General features: G+C 45.1%; 1 protein-coding gene across 5 annotated transcripts in view; it reads left to right on the forward strand.

Annotated features, from left to right (window-relative positions):
• BRCA2 (BRCA2 DNA repair associated) overlaps positions 1-26933 on the forward strand; it is a 740135-nt gene that overhangs the window by 609200 nt on the left and 104002 nt on the right. For 4 of the 5 annotated variants that reach the window (XM_085621674.1, XM_085621677.1, XM_085621676.1 and 1 more), the window contains exon 26: positions 10609-10865. In XM_085621674.1, coding sequence (XP_085477800.1) covers positions 10609-10865 — 257 coding nt within the window. Of the gene's footprint in view, positions 1-1460; positions 1596-10608; positions 10866-26933 lie in introns of those variants that run through there. The other variant, XM_085621678.1, reaches the window with a different exon arrangement.

Below are 26933 nucleotides of genomic sequence, written 5' to 3' on the forward strand. Positions count from 1 at the left end.
AAAGCGCTGAAAATGAATGAATCAATTGTTTTAAAGTTCATTTCAATCTTTGCACCACCAAGTTCGACGAACCGAGATGTTTCACCATGCATGTGGACAAATATCATGTTCTTAATTTAAACTTATTACTCCTTATTAAACCAAATGGGTGCTATCCCAATGCTGGGCAATCTTCATGAAATGTCGGTTACAATAATGAGATGCACTCCTGCTTTTCATATTTTTTCACTTTCTCCATGCTGTTCATGAAAATGCGTGCACACTGGATGGTGCATGCCCAAAGTGCACCTGGAAAAACACTAGTTTTCCAGGTGCACTTTGGGCATGCACCATCCAGTGTGCACGCATTTTCATGAACAGCATGGAGAAAGTGAAAAAATATGAAAAGCAGGAGTGCATCTCATTATTGTAACCGACATTTCATGAAGATTGCCCAGCATTGGGATAGCACCCATTTGGTTTAATAAGGAGTAATAAGTTTAAATTAAGAACATGATATTTGTCCACATGCATGGTGAAACATCTCGGTTCGTCGAACTTGGTGGTGCAAAGATTGAAATGAACTTTAAAACAATTGATTCATTCATTTTCAGCGCTTTACAAAGAGTTACATTTCTTGTATTGTGATAAAACAGCAGAATGCATTTTAAATCACGAGCACTACTAGTTATAAGATGTATTAGAGCTACTCGACAACATAGGTTTTGGTTGCATTATGGGTAATGTAGTTAGGAACCTGAGTGGCAGTGAGCAAGCAGATTAGATGGCGGGAAGAGGTTAATTAGTCAGCCAATCGGGACGGATCTGAACGGTTGAATTAGATTTGAAATGAGGGTGGGACGTGAAGGTACACAACTATCATTTGAACCGCGAAGGCGATGGAATAGTTTCAGTATTTTGCGGCAGGTATGTGTATTGGTGCGATGTGCATTTTAAAGAGGGCTGAAACTAACTGGTTATTTTGTATTCGGGTAATCATAAACACCAGATAACTGTAAAAACATGCAAGAAATTAGACGTTTTGATCAGATAAGGGGAGATGGTTGAGCACAAAAGCATGTATAAGTACGTTTAAACAATTCAGCTATATAAGATGAATGTGCAAAGCGTTAAGAGAAGTGAAGGGATATAGTACCGTTGCACTGCTAAGAATTTTATGGGGAAATGTGTGGTATAGACACGGTTTTAAAAGACACGTCAGACGTTTATTGTGGAGGCATAGAGGGAGGGTGGAGTTAAGACATTTAATAGGGTAGAACAGTGGGAACAACAGGTTAGATGCCGAGTGAATTAGCATGCACATAGTTTACGTAGGAATTCACTATGGGAGAACATGATAGGGGTGGTATAATAATATGGCATTCTGGCAGATTGTACATGTGTTATCGCTGATGGATGATTTTAAGCTGAATAACAACAGTAAATATAGCAATGGTTATTTGTTTTATTGTCATTTACAGTGACCCCTGATGAAGGGCACTAGTTGCCCGAAATGCATTGGGTAATTTTAATAAAACACTGCCTTGGACGAATCATGCATCAGTCGTGTTTTCTGCAAGAGGCCCGGAGGGGCACAGCTAAAGCATGGGAATCTTGGAAAATGGCATAATATTCCGCGTGTGGAGCAAAGGATAAAATCTAAGTTGAAGAAAGGATGAAAAGATATATGGAATATAACGAACAATTTGATTAACGAGTAGGAGTAATCGACACAATCGCCAATCTGGCATAACGCTACTGTGCCACTGGAGGGGGCGAGATGTTGCCCCCGTTGTAACTAGTGTTTTTCCAGGTGCACTTTGGGCATGCACCATCCAGTGTGCACGCATTTTCATGAACAGCATGGAGAAAGTGAAAAAATATGAAAAGCAGGAGTGCATCTCATTATTGTAACCGACATTTCATGAAGATTGCCCAGCATTGGGATAGCACCCATTTGGTTTAATAAGGAGTAATAAGTTTAAATTAAGAACATGATATTTGTCCACATGCATGGTGAAACATCTCGGTTCGTCGAACTTGGTGGTGCAAAGATTGAAATGAACTTTAAAACAATTGATTCATTCATTTTCAGCGCTTTACAAAGAGTTACATTTCTTGTATTGTGATAAAACAGCAGAATGCATTTTAAATCACGAGCACTACTAGTTATAAGATGTATTAGAGCTACTCGACAACATAGGTTTTGGTTGCATTATGGGTAATGTAGTTAGGAACCTGAGTGGCAGTGAGCAAGCAGATTAGATGGCGAGAAGAGGTTAATTAGTCAGCCAATCGGGACGGATCTGAACGGTTGAATTAGATTTGAAATGAGGGTGGGACGTGAAGGTACACAACTATCATTTGAACCGCGAAGGCGATGGAATAGTTTCAGTATTTTGCGGCAGGTATGTGTATTGGTGCGATGTGCATTTTAAAGAGGGCTGAAACTAACTGGTTATTTTGTATTCGGGTAATCATAAACACCAGATAACTGTAAAAACATGCAAGAAATTAGACGTTTTGATCAGATAAGGGGAGATGGTTGAGCACAAAAGCATGTATAAGTACGTTTAAACAATTCAGCTATATAAGATGAATGTGCAAAGCGTTAAGAGAAGTGAAGGGATATAGTACCGTTGCACTGCTAAGAATTTTATGGGGAAATGTGTGGTATAGACACGGTTTTAAAAGACACGTCAGACGTTTATTGTGGAGGCATAGAGGGAGGGTGGAGTTAAGACATTTAATAGGGTAGAACAGTGGGAACAACAGGTTAGATGCCGAGTGAATTAGCATGCACATAGTTTACGTAGGAATTCACTATGGGAGAACATGATAGGGGTGGTATAATAATATGGCATTCTGGCAGATTGTACATGTGTTATCGCTGATGGATGATTTTAAGCTGAATAACAACAGTAAATATAGCAATGGTTATTTGTTTTATTGTCATTTACAGTGACCCCTGATGAAGGGCACTAGTTGCCCGAAATGCATTGGGTAATTTTAATAAAACACTGCCTTGGACGAATCATGCATCAGTCGTGTTTTCTGCAAGAGGCCCGGAGGGGCACAGCTAAAGCATGGGAATCTTGGAAAATGGCATAATATTCCGCGTGTGGAGCAAAGGATAAAATCTAAGTTGAAGAAAGGATGAAAAGATATATGGAATATAACGAACAATTTGATTAACGAGTAGGAGTAATCGACACAATCGCCAATCTGGCATAACGCTACTGTGCCACTGGAGGGGGCGAGATGTTGCCCCCGTTGTAACTAGTGTTTTTCCAGGTGCACTTTGGGCATGCACCATCCAGTGTGCACGCATTTTCATGAACAGCATGGAGAAAGTGAAAAAATATGAAAAGCAGGAGTGCATCTCATTATTGTAACCGACATTTCATGAAGATTGCCCAGCATTGGGATAGCACCCATTTGGTTTAATAAGGAGTAATAAGTTTAAATTAAGAACATGATATTTGTCCACATGCATGGTGAAACATCTCGGTTCGTCGAACTTGGTGGTGCAAAGATTGAAATGAACTTTAAAACAATTGATTCATTCATTTTCAGCGCTTTACAAAGAGTTACATTTCTTGTATTGTGATAAAACAGCAGAATGCATTTTAAATCACGAGCACTACTAGTTATAAGATGTATTAGAGCTACTCGACAACATAGGTTTTGGTTGCATTATGGGTAATGTAGTTAGGAACCTGAGTGGCAGTGAGCAAGCAGATTAGATGGCGGGAAGAGGTTAATTAGTCAGCCAATCGGGACGGATCTGAACGGTTGAATTAGATTTGAAATGAGGGTGGGACGTGAAGGTACACAACTATCATTTGAACCGCGAAGGCGATGGAATAGTTTCAGTATTTTGCGGCAGGTATGTGTATTGGTGCGATGTGCATTTTAAAGAGGGCTGAAACTAACTGGTTATTTTGTATTCGGGTAATCATAAACACCAGATAACTGTAAAAACATGCAAGAAATTAGACGTTTTGATCAGATAAGGGGAGATGGTTGAGCACAAAAGCATGTATAAGTACGTTTAAACAATTCAGCTATATAAGATGAATGTGCAAAGCGTTAAGAGAAGTGAAGGGATATAGTACCGTTGCACTGCTAAGAATTTTATGGGGAAATGTGTGGTATAGACACGGTTTTAAAAGACACGTCAGACGTTTATTGTGGAGGCATAGAGGGAGGGTGGAGTTAAGACATTTAATAGGGTAGAACAGTGGGAACAACAGGTTAGATGCCGAGTGAATTAGCATGCACATAGTTTACGTAGGAATTCACTATGGGAGAACATGATAGGGGTGGTATAATAATATGGCATTCTGGCAGATTGTACATGTGTTATCGCTGATGGATGATTTTAAGCTGAATAACAACAGTAAATATAGCAATGGTTATTTGTTTTATTGTCATTTACAGTGACCCCTGATGAAGGGCACTAGTTGCCCGAAATGCATTGGGTAATTTTAATAAAACACTGCCTTGGACGAATCATGCATCAGTCGTGTTTTCTGCAAGAGGCCCGGAGGGGCACAGCTAAAGCATGGGAATCTTGGAAAATGGCATAATATTCCGCGTGTGGAGCAAAGGATAAAATCTAAGTTGAAGAAAGGATGAAAAGATATATGGAATATAACGAACAATTTGATTAACGAGTAGGAGTAATCGACACAATCGCCAATCTGGCATAACGCTACTGTGCCACTGGAGGGGGCGAGATGTTGCCCCCGTTGTAACTAGTGTTTTTCCAGGTGCACTTTGGGCATGCACCATCCAGTGTGCACGCATTTTCATGAACAGCATGGAGAAAGTGAAAAAATATGAAAAGCAGGAGTGCATCTCATTATTGTAACCGACATACATTATGTTAAAAGCATAAGACCGTGAGTTATTCACCCTGGCACGGGACAGCTTGCGATCTGTGCCCGCCCAGTGCTGGCAGAGAGAGAGAGAGCCGAAGCTGCTCTCCGGGACCCTGGCTCACTTTAAAGAGCCGTGCTCACTCAGCTTGGTCGGGTTTGCGGTTTAGGAGTGTGTGTGTGAGAGAGTGCTTGTGTGTGAGAATGAAAGAGAGAGCGCACGCGCTAGGTCAAGATATGGTTAATGCGCTGCGAGTGTGGGGGAGAGATAATGGCGGCTGGAGATAGCGAGGGTTGCGAGGAGGGCGGAACTGTCGTGCGGACTATGGTGACCGTGAAGCGTTGAACACCTCCGCCGAAGAATCTATGGTAACCGAATCCCGCACAGCGCCGCCATAATGTCGCTGCTGCAGTCGGCGTTGGATTTTCTGGCGGGCCCTGGGGTCTTCTAGCCGACACCAGAATAACTCCGTGGGGCATACGATAAAGCTGGGAGAGCTGAGGTGATGTGTCAGGTAAATTACGAAAAACCTCCAGTGCCAACCTACCTCTGTAACACCACAAGCAACATTCTGTGACACCACTCACCAATAACATTGTGACATCACGCACTTTCTACCCAGTAACAAAACAAGTTTGTCATCACAACTACCTGATGCACATAATCGCAACATCGACTAACCTGAGCCATCGTGTTTACAGCCGACGCCCATTGACTTCATACATCTGATATGGGGATCTCTTATCTCTATGGGGCCATGTGTTTGGGGCCCCATAAAGATAAGAAACTGCTTCACGACAGCCGTGAAGCAGGCGAGCCAGTCCGGCTCGGAGACAAAGGGCGTGAACAGAAAACCCTAATTTACAATGGCAGGCCACGTTTAGCATAAACGGTGACGCTGGCCAATGGAAATGAGGGGTGGGGCTTAAAGCCCTTTTCTGAAAGTCCTCTCCTACAAAATCTCTCGTGGAGGCGGAGCAGGACTCTGCCCTGCTACGCACGTGAGACCTAAAAACTAGTTTCAGATTTGCTTCCTGAACAACTTAAAGACCGATTTATGATTACATGCCAATGGAAACCTATAAACAAATACATAACAAATAGAATACATCTTAATCTACACAAGCTTTCCTTGCATGCGCGCTGGCTCACAATATAAAACTGGCCGAACAAGTCAAGTAAAAAACATCTTCCTTAGACACCCCTGTAGCACAAAATGAAACATTTACCAAGCAGTGAGCCATACAAACTACTATGTGAAAAACACAACTGGCCACTAGGGAAAAAAAATCTCAATTTGTATTGCTATAACAATGATTGCCTTTCATTCACTATGGCCTTCATATGTAGCACAAACCTACTATAAGTAGCAAGGAAGTCCAAAATATGAACTAGACTGTATATGTAAAGTGTCAGATTTGCTACATGAACCCATTTATGGGAACCTATAAACAATTGCATAGCAAATAGAACACATCTGTAGTAATCAAACAAGAACAGGTAAGTGTGAGAACAACTTATTTATTGACTGTCCATTTCCACAGCTTCCAGGGACAACTGACAAGTGCCCCTCGGAGTTCAAACTATAACATTCTATTTCCATGACAGTGACATAGTCAGTTCTGAATAGCAAATTAATATGTACAATAGAAAGACTACTACAACATCCTTATCCACTTAAGTTTTCTTTCCATTTTCTCTGGCTCACAAAATAAACAGTGCCGAACAAGCCAAACACAAACCATATTCCTTATGTACTCCTGTATAACAAAATGGAAAAGTGAGCTACACAAGCTACTATCTGGAGGATATGATAATTGGCCATTAGAAAAAAAAGAATCTTAATTTTCATATTAACAATTGATTGAATTTCATTCACTTTGGGCTACATATGTAGCACTATCCTACTAAAAGTAGCAAGGATGCCCAAAAAATAAACTAGACTGCATTTGTAAAGTTTCAGAATTACTGCCTGAACAACTAAAAACTCGTTTATGGTCACATTATTATGTAAACCAATAAGCAAATACATCACAAATGCAATAGATAATCAAAAATAAATCGCATTAACTCTGATTCCTCAGCTATTACCTCTCAAATAACTTTCCACCCGTTGGACGAATCGCCACAAAACTTTCCAGACCTATAGCATTTTCTACATTTTAAGGTTATGTACATTTTTGGGGTGAATCCTTAAGCGGGGTGCAAAGATAAAATGGGGTCCCAAAACTCGTTTTTCCACCAGTGCTTTTTCTATAGACTATTGTATTTGACGTAGAGCAAAAAACGGCTTAATGGATTTGCATGAAATGTTGCAGGATTATATATTATGGAGCAGAGATGATGCTTTTTGGGTACTGCAGTTAAGTAGGGTAAGCATTTTTTAAGTTATAAGGCATTTACATTTAGAGGCATCTGTCCCAGCTGTACTTTTGTGGAATTTCGCTAAATGTTGTGAAACTACTGTGGTACATGGCTATATACCTATTTAAAAATATGTTTTAAAAAATTTACATTTCTCTTCCTATTACCGCTTTAACCCTACACCGCTCATTTCAGATTCACTTTTCTTTTCTTCAATTTGGGTGGAGGGGCGTGCAGCCCCACTCCCCAAGCCTTCTGAAGGCTTTTGGGACTTCAATTCCCTTGGGGCCTATGGGTATTTAGTGTGAATGCGGGCATACGTCCCCCCTCCCGAATCCCCTTAAGGGCCTCATCCTGTCCCCCTGAGCCAATATTCTTTTTTGTTTCTGGGTGTGTGCTGCCCCCTCCCTGAGCCTTTTTTGGAGGGGTGGGAGGGCACGTGGCCCCTAGCCTTTGAAGGGCCCAAAGGACCATATATCAGGGTCGATTTATTTAGTTTTTGTGCGGAGGCCTTATGGCCTCACTCCCGAGCCTTCCAATGGGCCCAGGGACCCCTTCGATTGGGCCTGATGCACCATTGTCTCAGGGACTCCATACCCCGAGACACTGCAGTTCTCTGCCTGCAAGAGCAGAGGCAGGGAAAACTTCAACTCCCTTCCTGTGCTCTTGGAGGCAGGCAACACAGGTTTCCTCATGCATTGCGGGAGCGGAGAAAACTGACGCCGCCAGAAGGGAGAAAACCGATGTAGCCTGTTCCTGTTGCACCGTGATGGGTACAGGCAGGGGAGCCAGCGGGGGCCCTCGGGCTACACCTGAATACCTCAAATCCTGTATTTGCAGTGGGTGTGTCAGGTGGGACCGGGCACTCATAGCATCTTAAGCTGCTTTGGGCAAGGGGTCCCCGGGGCCGTTCTGGGCTCAGGGAGGGGGAGCTGCACACACCACTCCCCATTATTTAAAAGATCAGCCCTGTGGCCCGCTAGAAGGCTTGAGGAGGGAGGTGCACACCCACCTCCCAATAAATCTTTCGCCAACATACCCCTCCTACCCCCCGGTCCACCTTATCTACGCATGGGGGGGCGTATTATATAAAAATGGGCGGGAGCTCGCATATATATATATTTTTAACAGTAATGCAGGTTCAAGCATCCCTGTGGCTCCATGGTCCTATTAAAAAAAAAAAATTTGTTTTTGGCCCCCAGGGGTATCCTTATGGGACACCTCCTGCACCATCAAAACCAGGTACAGTTGGGCAGATTATCTCTACCCGGACCCGTTTTTTGTTATTTTTATTGTCTTTCCCAGGCATGGGACTTCAGGGCCCTAGTCCTAAAATATCTGACACCACATCTTTTTTAAGGTGGTGACAGACAATCCGACTATGTTTTGATCTGTCAGATTCGCAAATCCTCCATGGTGTGATATATATTCATAAATTCCGATCCTTAGTTTCTCAAAAATTACTGGACAGATTTATACCAAATCACAAAAAGCATGCTTTCTGGACCATGATCTTGCTGTTTGCCAAATTCGGTGTAATTCCTTTAAGCCATTTTTTAGGTCTTGGCTTTAGATAGCGAATGCACCGTCTCAAAAGAGACATGTTGTATCCACTTCGTGGGTGTCAGCCCACCCTTAGGCTTCCCGTTTGCTGGCTCCATCGTCGCTCTTCTATTCTTTATCCCCATTTGTCCATGGCATGCATGCGTCTTGACTCTTCCTGTGTTTTGCCCTCCCTGAGAAAAGTGACCAGTTACCAATATCCATACACAGCTGCCATTTTAGTAAACGTTTTTGGGACTACTTTATTTTGTTAACAGCGCTCATGTTTACATTTGCTCCGAGCGTTTCTCTAAACAGGGCTGTAAATCTTGTTCTTATCTCCTCACATTGCTCTGCATTCCGGTATTGCCTGCCCATCTCCCAAGTCCCCCTCCCGATTTGCAGTATACTCAATGGCTGACATACTCCAATGTGCACCTTCGTTTACTTTGCAGAAATGGCGTCTGTGAAGGGAAATGCACCAAAATGACAAACACACAGGAACGTGTGGACTTCTCTCTTTTCTAAGCCTTTTGAATTACGCAAAACAGTAAACAAAGAAAATGTTAATGGATTTCAGATGGTGGGATGCACTCAGATTAGCGGATTGGGATTAGTGTATGGTAACTAACATGTGACTCGTGTGACATTTGCTATACACGCTTTACAACAAACTCTTCTGGTCCTAGGGATGTTCCTGCTGCGGGTGCACTAGAACGATTCCTGCAACGCAAAATTGAACCATACCATGTCTACCATAAAATTAGTTGGGTCATTCACATTGAAGAAAGACTCCAAGAGTTGTGAAAACAACTAGAGTGCTGACTTTATACCCATAACACTAACAAACGCTATACGACGCACAGTGGTGACATAACAGCCAACACCAGCTACGAGACTGTTCTTCGGCTGAGAACCCGTATATCAATGGAACCAGCCTCCCATCAAGCAGTAAGTTTTAGCCTCACTTAAGTTGGTCAAAAGACCGGCTGGAGTAATAGAGCTGTGGCAATTCATTCATCACCATGACTTGATCTCTCCTTTAAAAAAAAAAAAAACATTCAATATAATTTGAAACGTCTGTAAAGTAATATTTCAGTAGTGTACAAAAATAATCTTTTCAGTATTTTGATTTACATAGCAGGTTAAATCAATTTCTGTGACTGTCTCAGCTAGACATTTTCGAGACTGTAAAACATGCAAGGACATTTAAGGAGTGGACTACAAGTGCAAGGATGTTCCGTCGGTAATGTCGTAACAGCATCTGTATATTTGCACTACAGTTTTATGTTTTTTCAATCAGCATGAGTTGATCTCTGGACACACCTTGCGTGTCACAACTAGAGAAGTATCTTGAGGCCACGCCCATTGCATTCTCCAGGACACTGCCTTAGAAGTCCATGTTAAGTCTGCCTCGCAACCAGCAGGCCCGGCAGTACCAAACAGTGTTCACTGTTGCACTACAACTGGTCTTCAGGCTGGAGATAGGATCAGATCTGCATTGGATACAGTATTTGAGCTGTTGTCTACCTCTGTGACCTAACCAGCTAACACAAATTGGTGGCAAGTTAGTATTGATGCAACTATCCTCAATGGAGGTGGCCAAGCACACCATGAGGATTAGATTAATACTCAAGCCGGTTACCAGCTTTCTAAATTGTAATCCTTACTGCCATTCCTGTCCCTTTTCCTAATATGTGATACAAGCTCTTGTAGAAGCATTGTTGCGAACCTTACAACTGATTACCCTTTATGTCGCTTTTCGCTGCGGTAGTAGATTAAAAAACTGCATTTGTATATTTTTTGCAAGTCAGTTAATAATGACGTTTTGCTTTTCAGGTTTGCCCCCATATGTTTATTTGTCGGATGAAAATCACAATTTGATTGCAGTAAAATTCTGGACAGATTTATGCCTGCTGGCGCTCGAAGATGTCATAAAGCCGCATACACTGATTGCTGCTAGTAACCTTCAGCTGAGGTCAAACTGCGAATTGAGTATCCCTACATTGTTTGCAGGAGAACTTTCCCTAATCTCAGCAAACCCGAAGGACGGCTACCTTCAAGAGGAAGTTAGCAAACTGAGAAACACTGTGCAGGTAAAGACTCTATCATTGAAGTGATTTAGAGTTCATTGAATATGAATTAGTAGGACTTTGTGTGTGCTTGCACTATTGTGGTACCCTTTGCCAGTGTCCCAAGGAAATCTCCTTTCTCTCCGTGCTCCTGAAATTTCCGTGACTGGGGTCCCACTGAATGTAATGGTGGTAAGTTAACAGGAATTGCAATTTTAAGGGAAGTGAAGTTTCTGCATCCGGGCGTTTCACAGGTAGATTTCAGAAGCCGAAATCCCTGTGTGAATTACTACAGTTTATAAACTCGAGGAATTGCTTTTACCGGACCAATATGTAGGGAGGGCCCTAGTGGCACTGTAGTAGTATGAATCTTTTTCTAAGGGCATGGAACTGGGAGGGCCAGGTTGGGTGAGTAATCCAGTAAGAAACACGTTGATACTCTTAATGGGACTATTCGTAACTACAGGTTAAGCCGAGTGATGAAAAGGTTTAGTGAAATTATGCCAAAAGGAACCACTGATGCACTCCGTGTTTTGTTATTTATATCTAGAAAAACATTATCATATTTCTAAATCACATTCAAAGGTGCTACTTGTACCAGGCCTGTAAAATTGATTTGCATGCATTCTCTAATAGCTGAAGCATGGGGTCCCACTCAGTGAAAGCGCAAAGCTGTGTTGCGTATTCAGACTTTTTTTTGCAAAAGGAACACAAGACTGTGACACGTTCTGTAAGCTGGATTTCTTTATAAGTATACAATGTGACTAATTAGAGAACCAAATGCCTGAAATGTATCCTTTTAGTTTCTGTCTAACTTCTTCCTAATATCCAGAGCCAGGTCAGACTCACATTTTCAAGCTATTCATGTCAGCAAATGCACATACATTGAATTCAGGTAAGGTCATTTTAAAAACTCTAAATTTAAATTGATGTTATTTACATCGTCAGTCGGACACTGGCATCAGTCCGTCCTGCTTTGATGCCTGTCTTACAGTACGCGTTACAGCCAGAAGTTATCACTATGGCATTGAACCTGGGAATACCACGTGTTGTCTGTTGTTACTGGTAATAGTACCTTGTGAGAGTAATTTAAGGTCAAACAACTCAGAAATATAATACTTAGTGTATGCAGACGTCCTAGTCCTCCCAGCATCCACCACAGAAGGGTTCCAATACAATCTGCCGTTGGTATAGCACTACTAGGCCTTCGGATGTCTGGGTTTATTTCACAGGTGGTTTGAGGCATCCATCACAGTCCAGAGTCTGATAAGCTTGTGAAGATAAATGTCATCCATAAACACGTTGTCAATATATAAAAAATATATATTATGATCATTTTGAAAAAAACAAATTCTACCAGGAGAATGACTGTAGGAGAGTAGGATCTGCTTCTTATAGTTACCCCCCACTTTTTGTTGACGTTTCACTGTTTTTCGACTTTAGTCTGGCTTGGGCCCTGCTAACCAAGACCCCAGCCTAGCTGCTTCCTCTCTAAATTGATTACCAGTACTTTAGGTACACTCCAGATTGGATTCTGGAGTACCCTTATAAGTCCCTAGTATATGGTATACTATGTACCCAGGGCATAGGTACCCCAGAGGCCTACCAGGGGCTGCAGCATGTATTATGCCACTCCTGGGAAGCCTTCCAAAATGACACCACAGGCCTGCTACTGCAGCCTGGTTAAAGTGGTACAGGCACCCCTTACTGAGATATAGGTTCACTATATCTCACCATATCACTGCACATATAAACCTATCAGTCACCCCTATTGGCAGGCCTTACTAATCCTGAAGTCAGGGTGCTGGGTTTTATGTGAGAGGGTGCCCATGCATGAGCAGAGCCCCTCTGCAGCCTTCGGAACCTTTATTCCGGGGTTGTTTGTGATGCAGCCAAACCATATATTCTTAAGTGCATTATAACCAAACGGTAAAGGCTAACTTTGGAATGGCTGCACGGAAACATGTCATGTTTGGTGTCAAACACCTTGGAATCATACCCCCACATCAGTAACTGGTGTGGGAGTATGATCCCACCCTTCTAGAGGGAGAGACATGACAGCACCGGTATACCCGGTACCAGCTAACAGAGCCCTGGCATCACAAAATGGATGCTGCCAGCCACAGACACGAGTCTGCCCTCCTGCTGCTGGACGAAACTCCGGCAGGGGAGGCCTGGGCAAAAGGTTTCCTGTCACAGGGAGGTGTCACCACCTCCCAGACAGGCTTTAGTGTATTGGGCCTGGGTGGGTGCACTCCAAGAGTGCTTTGAAGTCAGCACTGGGGGGCAGATTCGGTGTCCCTGTGCATAGTCCAGCTCCAGCCCCTGCTCTGGCGCGAAACTGGACAAAGGAAATGGGTGTAGCCACCCCTCTTTCCTGACCCTCCCATAGGTGGGTCCCTAGAATTTGTCCCACCCCTTCCTTTGGTATAAGATAGGAATCCCTGGCTACATGACTTTAGATTACACCTGAACGAAACTCTGATATTGAATCCTGGAACTTCGACGATCTACATTGAACTAGATGACTGAAGAATCTCCCTTGGAGTAAAGGAGTTACTCTGCAAGGCAAACACCAAAGACACATCTGTCCGGTTTGCATCTCCGAAGCTCCCGCCGGACTCCGAGGAATTTTGCAACACAGGAAGTGGGTTTCCGTGGTCTCTGAGGTCTATCTGTGCACTCAGCAATTCTGAGGCCTGTATCCCTCATGGAAGAACGTGCAACCTGAACCCCTGGACACGGCAACCATTTGCAGAAGCATCAGCTTTCCAACGACTCCTACAGCTGAGCGTTGGGTTACTTGTAGCCCTGACCCCGAGCAGCATTTGCACCCAAGATTGCCCACCTACACTGCACAAGTGTTCTGTAAGCTGGCCCTTTGTGTTTTCTCTCGAGGTCCCTTCGCGATTCCTGGTCCATCGACTGGTGGGTACCTGCGAAGGCAACTTTAACTTTAATTGGGCTTACCTGGTTGCTCCAGACATGCCCTGACTCTCCATTGCTTGGGGAGTCCCCAGGACCTTGCTGGTCCGCACCAAAGCATCTTTTCTCTTCCTTCATGGGTTGCTGTTGCCAAGGCTTGTTGGGTCCAATCCCAACACCGCAGCACTCGACATCCTTCGTGGGACAGCTCAAATCCAGCTCCTGGTCGTCCTTGACGCCTCCTGGTCCTCGTGGCTGCAGAGTCAAGCTTCACCTCTTCGCACCTGAATCACCCGACATCGGTGGGCATTTGTCTATCGTGCCCCTGGTCAGTGGCAAGTGACCCTGACTCTGTCCCCTCTGCTTTCAGGTTCTTCTGATCTTCGATCCAGGCTTCGATCACACCGGACACTTTTCTCCTTCCCGGCAGCAGCAGTTTGCAGCAGATCACCATTGACATCAACAATGATTCCCAACACCATTTGACACTTATGCACCCGGCTTCCCTGGGTGAGGTAACTCCGGTGCTCCCATGGGTGCTGGCTCTTGAACCCTCTAAGTCTAAAGAGGTTTGCTCAATGTCCTCTCCTAAGTGTCCTTAACTTCTAAAATTCCAACCGCGACTTTCCCATAGAATAGTACGGGGTTCTCGCCTGTCTTCTCACACAGCACAAGTCCCCCGTGGGTCTCCTGTGTCACTACCTTGGGTGGTTCCTTGGGGTCTCAGCGATTCTACGTGCTCTAGGCACTGTGTCTAGTCAACTGGTTCGGTGGAGGGTTTAGATTGAGGACAGGAAGAAATGGCGCTCAAGCAGGTACGCAATCGATATTACAGATGTGACAAATGAGTACGGTGCTGCCAGGTCAGGGGAAAAGAAACCCAAAACAACCCCTGTGAGTGTGTAGGTCAGGGCTCACACTGTAGAAATTGGAAAAAAGTCCTGTGCACACGTTTTTAGTTTGATGGTTCCAGTGTAGAAACCGTTAATCAAGTGTTCTTTGTGCAAAAAGAAATATGAAGGTTGACATCAGGAGAATCTTTCTGAAGATATTTATATATCAAACCAAATCAAATACAGAATTGAACTTGTGGATTTGTTTTTTGTTGTTATTTATATTAAAATGAAACCGTTATGTGGGGTCCGGATGGCGTGGCTACCGCCGCTTCTAACTCCTGTGCATTTCCCTTTGCCGCGGCATGCGCGCTATTGTTTGTATCACATGCTCCTTTTGCTTGCTAGCGGCCGGCCTGAAGGTTGTAGGCCCATCTTTGTATATTTTTTTAATTTTGTAATAAACGGTTTAAAAAAAAAAAAAAAATACAGAATTGAAAAGCCAGCCGACACGTGTTTCGTCACAACGTGGTACAATTGTGACTCTTCAGGGCTGGGAAGGACACAAAGCATAAGGTGTTATACAAAAACAGAAAATAAAAGCAGAAATTAAGACAAAATCAAAGCCGAATGGCGCATGAAATAGGAGACAAAAATGAAAGCGACTTGAAAGCGTAGGAACACCCCTGATCTTGTGGATACCCTATTGTGTAAAACGTACATAATTGTAACTCCACTGCACACAAAGAGAAACGTAACGTGGCATCACCACATAAAATTGTAGTGACTTTGAAACGAAAAAGAGGATTATATTAACATGTGGACCATCAATGAATCACGCCTTCATGGAAGTGTCTAGCATAAAGGAAGTGTCTAAAAACACACAAATCAAGTATTATGTAACATGTGCATTAAAATGTGGGTGCGTGCATCCATGGTGACTGTAAAACATATTTCGGTACATTCTGCATGCCAAAATAAATTAAAAAGCGAGTAGAGAAACGAAAAGCTCAGAATCAGATTATCAATAAACAAAGAGCGCTATAATGGTGAAGTAAGGCAATTCCAGCTGGTCGTGATGAAAACCGTAAGACAAAAAGGGGATAGTAATGCACTACTATTAAACAGCTACAACGCAAAGAACCCTGTTGTCTTGACAATAAACCAGAACAGATGTCAGGGGTCTACCCGTGGCATGTGGACGAGACGAAGTGATCAGAAAAAAAGCACCTGTAATAATGAAAATCGTGGTGCATGAGTCTAAAAAATGAGACAAAATGAGGTTTTAAAAGAAAGCTAGGCACACCAGTGGAGACAGAATTAAAAGTATGTGGTGAGTGTACGCGGAAGGGATAAGCACTCACCGCAGTACCGGTGATAATTCCAACCCGGTACGGACCCGGGTTCATCAGACAATGAGGACAGGTAGGAAGGAAAGAGTCGTCCTTCCTAGGTGTTTCAGAAGTAATCTGAAAACACGAATAAAACGGACGTGTCGGTCCGTGGGATCGGGAGTCCTGTGGAGAAAGATGGATATCAAAAAGGGGTCTAAAGAGTGGGGCGTGCAGGAAAGTATATGGCGTGTGTGCAGTAGACTTACCTCAGCTCCCGAGTGAAAGGCAAAGAGTCGTCGCGTCTAGAAATCCAGTGTAGTGGAAAAGGCGTAGGGAGCGGAAGTACTGTAATGAAAAAAGCGCAGGGGAGGACTCGAGCGTAAACGCTCAGGCGGAAGGTAGTCACTACCAGGATTCAGGAATAATGGAAAACGGAATTGTAAGAAAGAAAGAGGTTACGAACAGGGCTAGTGCGCTAACCTCATTACGGTAAAAGGGTGAGCGTCACCTAAGTAGTACGGGGGCACTAGAACGAAAAAACTCAAAAAAAGGGAAAAGGAAACCGCGGAAATATGTAATCCGAATTTGGAGTGATAAAAACGGAATGACACGGAAATATAAAGGGGTTTGCTCAAAGTCCTCTCCTAAGTGTCCTTAACTTCTAAACTTCCACGCTGCACGCGTCCCCCGTGGGTCTCCTGTGTCACTACCATGGGTGGTTCCTTGGGGTCCCAGTGATTCTACGTGCTCTAGGCACTGTGTCTAGTCAAGTCGTGGTTCTTGTACCACTTTCTTATTATATGGTTTGGTCCGCCCCTAGGGCCCATTGTATATTGTGCTATTTACTGTCGTTTTAGAAATGTATTATTGTGTGCCTTGCTCTCTAACTTCATAAAGAGGTTAGAAGAGAGTGGTTGGAAATAAATACATATATTTTATATATATATATATATATACCTTGTGTGGTTCTCCTTTCATTTAGTAATTCAAGAGGTTATAATCTGGTAAACCAAGCTTCTTTACACTCCTTCAAGACTTAGCCTGAAGGCTGCTCTCCATAGCTACCACTAGGATAGCTTTCAATAAAGGTTGTCTTTAAACCTATCATCAATAAGGGTTGTTTGGACTGGTGCAAGGTGCCCACTATAACTAGTGGACAGCATATGCCAGGCCTACTTCACATTGGTGTGCAGAGGTTGGATTCAAGCTTGCTATTGCTTTACCAGATAATCTCTTTGAGTGACTAACTGAAAACCACTATAGGTACTGTAGGTACATATAAATCAAGTTTAGAATACAGTAAGTTCTACTAAACTTAGAGTTGTGTGTCAAGGGCTTAGCACACACTTTCTACAACTCAAGAGAGTTTATTAGGCCCCACTAGAGTAGGTAGGTGCATACACCACACCACGCTAGTTGTGTCTTCAAGGGCAGAAGCCAGTGGGCCTCTCCCAACTAAGTATGACAATGTTACATACCAAGAATTGAGAACTATGTGTGCCTCAAGGAAATTGAAGACCGGGAAAAGCCCAACCAGACAGGCCAAGAGGTGAAAACCCCTATGACCTAGAATCTGAAGCTGACCAGGAGGATCAAGATGATTCTAACCTGGAAAATCCAATCCATCCTGAAGGTGGTGAGGAAGGCCTCAGTGGCCCCCTCTATACCCCACCTGGAAGGGTTGGTGGTGTGCCCAGAAGACCAAGATCTCCTTCACAGGAGTCTAATTACTCTGGTGCATCTGGAGGGACCTCTGTCTCTCATAGGACCATTTTTCCTCAGTAGAGGGAGTCCTCGTATGAGAGAAAATGCAGACTGATCCAATTTGAGGAAGCTAAGCTTAGGATCAAGAGAGAACAGTTAGCATTGGATAGGGAATCCCTGGAGCTCCAGAGAGCTTCACATAGATGGGGGCTAGAGCCCCATGGTGGCAGCAACAGTGTCCCTAGAGGTAGAGAGTATACTCATGACCATAGGAACCTGAACAAGATTGTCCCTCCCTACCAGAGTGGGGATGACATCCACTAATGGATAACTGCCCTGGAAAGGGCCTGTCAAGTACAGAGGGTCCCTCAGGGGCAGTGGGCAGCAAGCTTGTGGCTCTCCTTTGCAGACAAAGGTAGAGACAAGCTCCTCACTGTTAGAGAAGAGGATGCTGACAATTACACAGTCTTGAAGAGTACACGGATAGATGGGTTTGGCCTAACCACTGAACAGTACAGGTTGAAGTTCAGAGATACCCAAAAGGCACAGACTCAAGACTGGGTTGACTTTGTAGATTGTGATACTAAGGCTCTGGAGGGCTGGTTACTTGGCAGTAAAGTGTGTGATTTTAAAGGATTATACAGTTTGATAATGAGGGAGCAGATCCTTAATAATTCCAATCCAATCCAAAATTTCTTTATTTCGGCCAATTAGGCCATAAAAGATAGAATCACACGAGACATTTAAAACATCACTAAAAATGCAAACATGATAAAAGCAGTAAAATCAATGTACAAATGTTACGGGCGTCTGGAAAATGGAATTCATTAAACAACACAGTTCTTATTTATGTTAGACCTTATATGCCACATAGCCGTTAGAAATTTTGCAACTGCAAACACTATATGCGGATCAGTGTTCGTTTTCAGTATTCTGTACACCTGCTGATGACTCCTAATGCCCAGATTTCTGCATAGTGGGACTAGCCAGTATCTTCTTGGTCTATTGTATGCTGGGCAAAAGAACAGAATGTGGGTTTCTACCTCATCATGGTTGCAGCACCCTGGACAGATTTTATCATTCTTTATTGTCCAGTTGTGGGTAAAAGTTTTAATAGGGAGAGTCCCTAGCCTCCATTGTATAAACAGTTTTCTAGATAGAATGGGAAAAATAATGTCCATAAATCCCTCAAACTGATAATGGTCCTTGAAAGTCAGAAATCGGTCAGTCAAGGACCCTTTGTTAGATGCCGAGACCAGGGAGGCATAACGTTGTTCCCTATATATACCCACAAGGCGTTTGCGGGAGACCCCAAGGCAACCTTGCTCTGGCGAGTCCCATAGTTCGTGGAGTCCCAACCTGTAGAGTTCTTTCTTTATCGAGGCTAGCCAGGTAATTTTGTCGCAGGAGTTCAGATTCATGACATGTGCAAGCTCTTGCCTATAGTGTAGAAGCTCAACAGTGGACCAGAGCCTATGCCAGAACCTTAGTGGCATAAGTTCCAGGTCCTCTTTTATAGAGGGTAAACCCATATCCATTCTTAGAGGAAGAAGGGGTGTGCCTCGGGGGAGGGCCAGGAGACGCCTTAAAAAATTGTTTTCTGCATTAATAATTCCTGTACCCGCCTTGTAGCCCCAGAGTTCTCCACCGTAGGATGCGGCTGCTTTAGCTTGTGACTTGTACATTACAACTGCCGGGCTAATTGGTTTGTAGGTGGAGGAATTTGCTACCTTCAAAATTCCCCCAGACAGTTGTGCGAGTTTCATACGACTGATTGCTACGTGAGGTTCCCATGATAGGTTCTCATGCAGCGTTACCCCTAGGTACTGAAAGGTTTTTACTCTCTCCAGTGTAACTGAACTCAGGGATGGATTAGGTCTGGTTTTGGCTGAGGGGTTGAATATCATAAATTTGGTCTTCCCTGTGTTTATTTCCAAGCCATATTGGCTACAGAAAAGACCAAAGCCATCTAAAATCCGTTGTATCCCCATCGGGGATTTGGACAGCAGGAGGGTATCGTCCGCGAACATAATGGCCGGTACCCTCCTGCCGGCCAAAGACGGGGCGTCATTATCATGAACCTTGTCAAGATATGCAATTACATTGTTAACGTAGAGGCAGAACAGGGTCGGGGCAAGGACACAACCCTGTCTGACCCCTCTACGAACTGGGAATTTAGATGTCAGCGCACCCGTCCTTCCATACCTGACCTGTGCAAAGTTGTCAAAATCAGCTGTTGCCTCAGTACCTGGTGGACTCTGATCTGACCTCTCCCCAAGAATTGGGTCAGACGGCAGACAAATGGGTCAGAACCAAGGTGAGGCAGAAGGTTCAGAATCAAGGTGGTGACTCCAAGAAGCAGGATTCCAAAAACTCTGACAAGGGTAAAGACCAGAAGTCTTCTCAAGGGCCCCAAAAATCTGCATCTGGTGGGGAGTCCCAATCTAATAAGGGAAAAGGCCAAAAGAAACCATGGTGTAAAATCTGTAAACAGAAAACCCATTGGACAAGTGATTGTACTAAGTCCAAAGACTCAACTCCAGCCACCATTGCCCCTAAGGCAACTGTTCCCCCTAGTTCAGCTTCAAGTGGTGGTACTTAGAATAAGGGTGTAGTAGGGTTAACCATGGGTTCTGAGGTGGCCTCTGGCCTAGTCAGAGTTCCAACTCGGGCTGTACTGATCTGTGATGGAGGCATGGGTATGTCCTCCTTTGTGAGTCCCAGTAATCTCTGGGCAAATACAGACAGCAGCCTTTATTCAATGGAAAAGAGGCTTTGGCATTCAGGGACACAGGAGCAAGTGTCACAATGGTGACAAAAGATCTTGTGGCTCCTCAGCATATCATGCTTGGTGAAATGTACCCTTGACCAATGCTAGCAATGTCAGGACAGACCATTCCTTGGCAGTTGTTAATTTCTCCTGGGGAGTGGTAACTGGCCTTAAGAAAGTTGTGGTAAGTGCAGACCTCCCGGTTGAAAGCTTGCTTGGTAATGATTTGGAAACTTCAGCTTGAGCTGAAGTGGAGCTCAGGACTCATGCAGAAATGTTGGGAATCCCTGCACATGTGTTTGCTGTGACCAGGTCACAGTCAAAAATGTAAAAAACTGAACAGGCCCTGGATCCTGGAAGAATGGACCAGGTGCCTCCCAAGAAAAGGAGCAGCAGGGGAAAGGCAGTGTCTTCCCCCTGGCTCAGGAAGCAGATCAGTCTCTTGAGGGAGATGATTTCAGGCCCGAAGAAGGAACTGTCAAAATGAGCTTGAACCCGACCAGGTTGAGTTCTTGGGGACAGGGGACCCTTCCATGGCAGAACTGAGCCAGGAGCACCTGAGCTGCCCTTCACTTGAACCCCTCAGAAAGCAAGCTGCTGATGAGGCTGCTGGGAATGCTAGTGGAACCCATTAGATATATTGGGATGATGGACTGCTGTACTCAGAGAGTAGAGACCCCAAGTCTGGTGCCTCCAGGAGGTTGGTTATACCTCTGAAGTTCAGGGGCTTCCTCTTGACACTAGCCCATGATGTTCCCTTAGCAGGACACCTGGGCCAAAACAAGACTTGGGACAGAGTTGTCCCTCACTTTCAATGGCCCCACATGTCTGAAGACACCAATGAGTTTTATCTCTCCTGTGTCACCTGTCAAGCCAGTGGGAAGGCAGGTGGTACAACAAAGGCCCCCCTGATACAACTACCTGTGGTGGGGGTTCCCTTTGAGAGGGTTGGGATTGACATAGTTGGTCCCATGGATCCTCAGACAGCATCTGGGCACAGATTTATACTGGTGGTGGTGGATCATGCCACTAGGTACCCAGAAGCCAATCCCCTTAGGACCACTACAGCTCCTGTGGTGGCAAGGGCCCTACTTGGAATCTTTTCCTAAGAAGATAGTATCAGACAGGGGTGCAAACTTCATGTCTAGTTACTTAACAGCAATGTGGAAGGAGTGTGGGGTAAATTACAAATTTACCACCCCTTATCACTAGGGGTGGGCGGAATTTGCGAAATCCACTTTCGCAAATTATCGCGAAAATGTTTAAAATTATCGCAAACAAGCGGAAATATCGCGAAGATGCGGAATTTTTTTTCCCGCATGTTCGCGAGATTTTCTGCATGGTTGCGGGTCGCCAACTTACCCATGTGGTTGCTTGCGGGCGCGACCATCTTGTTTTGAGTTGTCTCGCGGTGCATGATCGTGAGAAGAAAGACGTGATCACGCGACGCATGACGTCACTGCGGGCGCAAACTGTCGCGAGACAGCGCAAATGGCTAAAAACAATCCAACATCTCATGGAGAACGCGACCGGATCAAGAAAACTTGTCGGCGAACGCAGGGATTCAGGTAAGGCGATCGCGCTCGCGCGAGAATGTATTATTTTACAGCGCGAGCAAGAAACAAATTATCGCCAAGCTGCGTAAAGCGGAAATTTTGACCTTTTTCGCGCTCTCCGCGGAACGCGAAAATGTCAAATTATCGCAATTTCCGCGAACGGAACGAAATTTTCGCCCAGGCCTACTTATCACCCACAATGCAATGAGTTAGTTGAAAGGTTCAACAAAACCCTAAAGGGCATGATTAAAGGTCTCCTAGAAAAGCTTAGGTGTAAATGGGACATACTTTTGCCCTGCCTTCTATTTGCCTACAGAGAGGTTCCACAGAAGGGGGTTGGTTACAGCCCATTTGAGCTTCTGTTTGTACATCCAGTTAGGGGTCCATTGTGCCTGGTGAAGGAGGGATGGGAGTTACCTCTCAATCCCCTAAACAGGATATTGCGGACTATGTGCTTGGTCTCCGCATCCAGGATGGCTAAGTACATGAACAAGGCAACTAAAAACCTTGAGGCTAGCCAGGAAATGCAAAAGGCCTATCATGACCAAAAGGCTGTGCTGACTGTTTACCAGCCAGGGCAGAAAGTAAGGGTGTTGGAGCCTGTGGCGCCAGCAGCCCTCCAAGATAAGTGGAGTGGCCCCCATACAATACTTGAGCAGAAGGGAAAGGTCACCTACCTGGTGGACCTAGGAACTCCCAGGAGCCCCCGTAGGGTGCTCCATGTTAACAGGCTCAAGCCATATGTCGACTGGGCTGACCTGGGCTTGCTCGTGGCAACTGATGAGGGACAGGAGGAAGAGAGTGACCCACTCCCTGACCTGCTCTCTCAGAACTCTGATGATTGATCAGTAGATGGTGTAACCTTGGCAGACAGCCTCATTGTCCAGCAACAAACTGACTGCAGAAAAGTTCTCAGCCAGTTTAGACATATGTTTTCATTGACTCCAAGTCAGACTACCTGGTGCACTCATGAAGTGGACACTGAGGACAGTCTGCCTGTTAAAAATAAGATTTACAGGCAACCTGATCATGTCAGGGCTGAAGTCCAGAAGATGTTGGAATTGGGAGTCTTTGAACCCTCAGATAGCCCTTGGGCTAGTCCAGTGGTCTTAGTGCCCAAACTTCACACCAAAGATGGCAAGAGAGGGATGAGGTTGTGTGTAGACTACAGGGGTCTCCATGCAGTCACTAGGACTGATGCCCATCCAATCCCAAGGGCAGATGAGCTTATAGATACTTTCGCCTCAGCCAAGTTTCTGAGCACATTTGACTTGACAGCTGGCTACTGGCAGATCAGACTAGCTGATGATGCAAAGCCTAAGACAGCATTTTCTACCCCTAGTGGGCATTACCAATTTATGGTGATGCCCTTTGGTTTGAAAAATGCACCTGCCACTTTCCAAAGGTTGGTGAATAAAGTCCTTACAGGCCTGGAAGCCTATAGTGCAGCAAATCTAGATGATATTGCTGTCTTTAGCTCCACCTGGGAGGATCACCTGGTCCACCTGAGAAATGTTTTGGAGGCCCTGCAAAAAGCAGGCCTAACTATCAAGGCAACTAAGTGCCAGATAGGGCAGAGTCAGGTTGTGTACCTGGGCCACCTTGTGGGCGGAGGCCAGGTTCAACCATTGCAAGGCAAAATCCTGACCATAATTGACTGGGTTACTCCAACCACCCAGACTCAGGTCAGAACTTTCTTGGGCCTGACTGGGTACTACAGAAGATTTGTGAAAGTTTATGGATCTGTAGTGACCCCATTGAATGACCTTACTTCTAAGAAAATGCCCAAGAAAGTTCAGTGGACAGTCAGCTTTCAAAAGGCATTTGATGACCTAAAACAGGCCATGTGCACTGCTCCCATTCTGCAAAGTCCTAACTACTCCAAAGAATTCATTGTTCAAACAGATGCATCTGAGTTGGGGGGTTGGGGCTGTGTTATCACAATTGAATGATGGTCAGGATCAGCCAGTAGCTTTTATTAGCAGAAGGCTGACCCCCAGAGAGAAACGTTGGTCAGCCATTGAGAGGAAGGCCTTTGCTGTGGTTTGGGCTCTGAAGAAGTTGAGGCCATACTTGTTTGGCACTCACTTCATTGTTCAGACAGACCATAAGTCCCTCTGATGGCTAAAACAAATGAAGGGTGAAAACCCCAAACTTTTGAGGTGGTCCATTTCCCTACAGGGGATGGACTATACAGTGGAACATAGACCTGGGAGTAACCATGCCAATGCAGAGGGACTCTCCAGATATTTCCACTTAGTACATGAAGACTCAACTGGTCAAGGTTAGTTTAATGTCCTCACGTTTGGGGGTGGGTTGTGTAGGAGAGTAGGATCTGCTTCTTATAGTTACCCCCCACTTTTTGCTGATCTTTCGCTGTTTTACGACTTTAGTCTGGCTGGGGCCCTGCTAACCAGGACCCCAGCCTTGCTGCTTAAGCTCTAAATTGATTACCAGTACTTTAGGTACACTCCAGATTGGATTCTGAGGTACCCTTATAAGTCCCTAGTACATGGTTTACTATGTACCCTGGGCATAGGTACCCCAGAGGCCTATCAGGGGCTGCAGCATGTATTATGCCACCCCAGGGAAGCCTTCCAAAATGACACCACAGGCCTGCTACTGCAGTTTGGGTAAGGTAGTGCAGGCACCACTTACTGAGATATAGGTTCACTATATCTCACCATATCACTGCACATATAAACCTATCAGTCACCCCTATGGCAGGCCTTACTAATCCTGAAGGCAGGGTGCTGGGTTTTATGTGAGAGGGTGCCCATGTATGAGCAGAGCCCCTCTGCAGCCTTCGTAACCTTTATTCCAGGGTTGTTTGTGATGCAGCCAAACCATATACTCTTAAGTGCATTATAACCAAACGGTAAAGGCTAACTTTGGAATGGCTGCACGGAAACATGTCATGTTTGGTGTCAAACACCTTGGAATCATACCCCTCACACCAGTAACTGGTGTGGGAGTATGATCCCACCCTTCTAGAGGGAGAGACATGACAGCACCGGTATACCCGGTACCAGCTAACAGAGCCCTGGCATCACAGACTGGATGCTGCCAGCCACAGACACGAGTCTGCCCCCCTGCTGCTGGACGAAACTCCGGCAGGGGAGGCCTGGACAATAGGTTTCCTGTCACAGGGAGGTGTCACCACCTCCCAGACAGGCTTTAGTGTATTGGGGCTGGGTGGGTGCACTCCAAGAGTGCTTTGAAGTCAGCACTGGAGGCACATGTGGTGTCCCTGTGTATAGTCCAGCTCAAACCGGTTGCAGGGGTTACCAGCCCCTGCTCTGGTCCGAAACTGGACAAAGGAAATGGGTGTAGCCACCCCTCTTTCCTGACCCTCCCATAGGTGGGTCCCTAGAGTTTGTCCCACCCTTTCCTTGGGTGTAAGATAGGAATCCCTGGCTACAGGACTTTAGATTACACCTGGACGAAACTCTGATACTGAATCCTGGAACTTCGACGATCTACATTGAACTAGATTACTGAAGAATCTCCCTTGGAGTAAAGCAGTTACTCCCCTGCAAGGCAAGGACCAAAGACGCATCTGTCTGGTTTGCATCTCCGAAGCTCCCGCCGGACTCCGAGGAATTTTGCAACACAGGAAGTGGGTTTCTGTGGTCTCTGAGGTCGATCTGTGCACTCAGCAATTCTGAGGCCTGTATCCCTCGTGGAAGACCGTGCAACCCGAACCCCTGGATACCGTGACCATTTGCAGAAGCATCAGCTTTCCAACGACTCCTACAGCTGAGCTTTGGGTTACTTGTAGCCCTGAACCCGAGCAGCATTTGCACCGAAGATTGCCCGCCTACACTCCACGAGTGTTCCGTAAGCTGGCCCTTTGTGTTTTCTCACAAGGTCCCTTCGCGATCCCTGGTCCGTCGACTGGTGGGTCCCTGCGAAGGCAACTTTAACTTTAATGGAGCTTACCTGGTTGCTCCAGACGTGCCCTGACTCTCCATCGCTTGGGGAGTCCCCAGGACCTTGCTGGTTCGCACCGAAACATCTTTTCTCTTCCTGCGTGGGTTGCTGTTGCCAAGGCTTGTTGGGTCCAATCAACACCGCAGCACTCGACAACCTTCGTGGGACAGCTCGAATTCAGCTCCTGGTCGTCCTCGACGCCTCCTAGTCCTTGTGGCTGCAGAGTCAAGCTTCACCTCTTCGCACCTGAATCACCCGACATCGGTGGGCATTCGTCTATCGTGCCCCTGGTCACTGGCAAGTGACCCAGACTCTGTCCACTCTGCTTTAAGGTTCTTCTGAGCTTCGATCCAGGCTTGGATCACACCGGACACTTTTCTCCTTCCCGGCAGCAGCACTTTGCAGCAGATCGCCATTGAAATCAACGACGATTCCCGATACCATTTGACACCTATGCACCCGGCTTCCCTGGGTGAGGTAACTTGAGAACTCCGGTGCTCCCGTGGGTCCTGGCCCTAGAACCCTCTAAGTCTAAAGGGGTTTGCTCAAAGTCCTCTCCTAAGTGCCCTTAACTTCTAAAATTCCACACTGCACTGGTCCCCCGTGGGTCTCCTGTGTCACTACCTTGGGTGGTTCCTTGGGGTCCCAGTGATTGTACGTGCTCCAGGCACTGTGTCTAATCATGTCGTGGTTCTTCTACCACTTTCTTAATATATGGTTTGGTCCGCCCCTAGGGCCCATTGTATATTGTGCTATTTACTGTCGTTTTATAACTATTATTGTGTGCCTTGCTCTCCAACTTCATAAAGAGATTAGTAGAGAGTGTTTAGAAATAAATACATATATTTTATATATATATACCTTGTGTGGTTCTCCTTTCATTTAGTAATTCAAGAGGTTATAATCTGGTAAACCAAGCTGCTTTACACTCCTTCAAGACTTAGCCTGAAGGCTGCTCTCCATAGCTACCACTAGTATAGCTTTCAATAAAGGTTGTCTTTAAACCTATCATCAATAAGGGTTGTTTGGACTGGTGC

The sequence above is a fragment of the Triturus cristatus genome, chromosome 8, assembly GCF_964204655.1.
Source record: "Triturus cristatus chromosome 8, aTriCri1.1, whole genome shotgun sequence".
Taxonomy (NCBI): domain Eukaryota; kingdom Metazoa; phylum Chordata; class Amphibia; order Caudata; family Salamandridae; genus Triturus; species Triturus cristatus.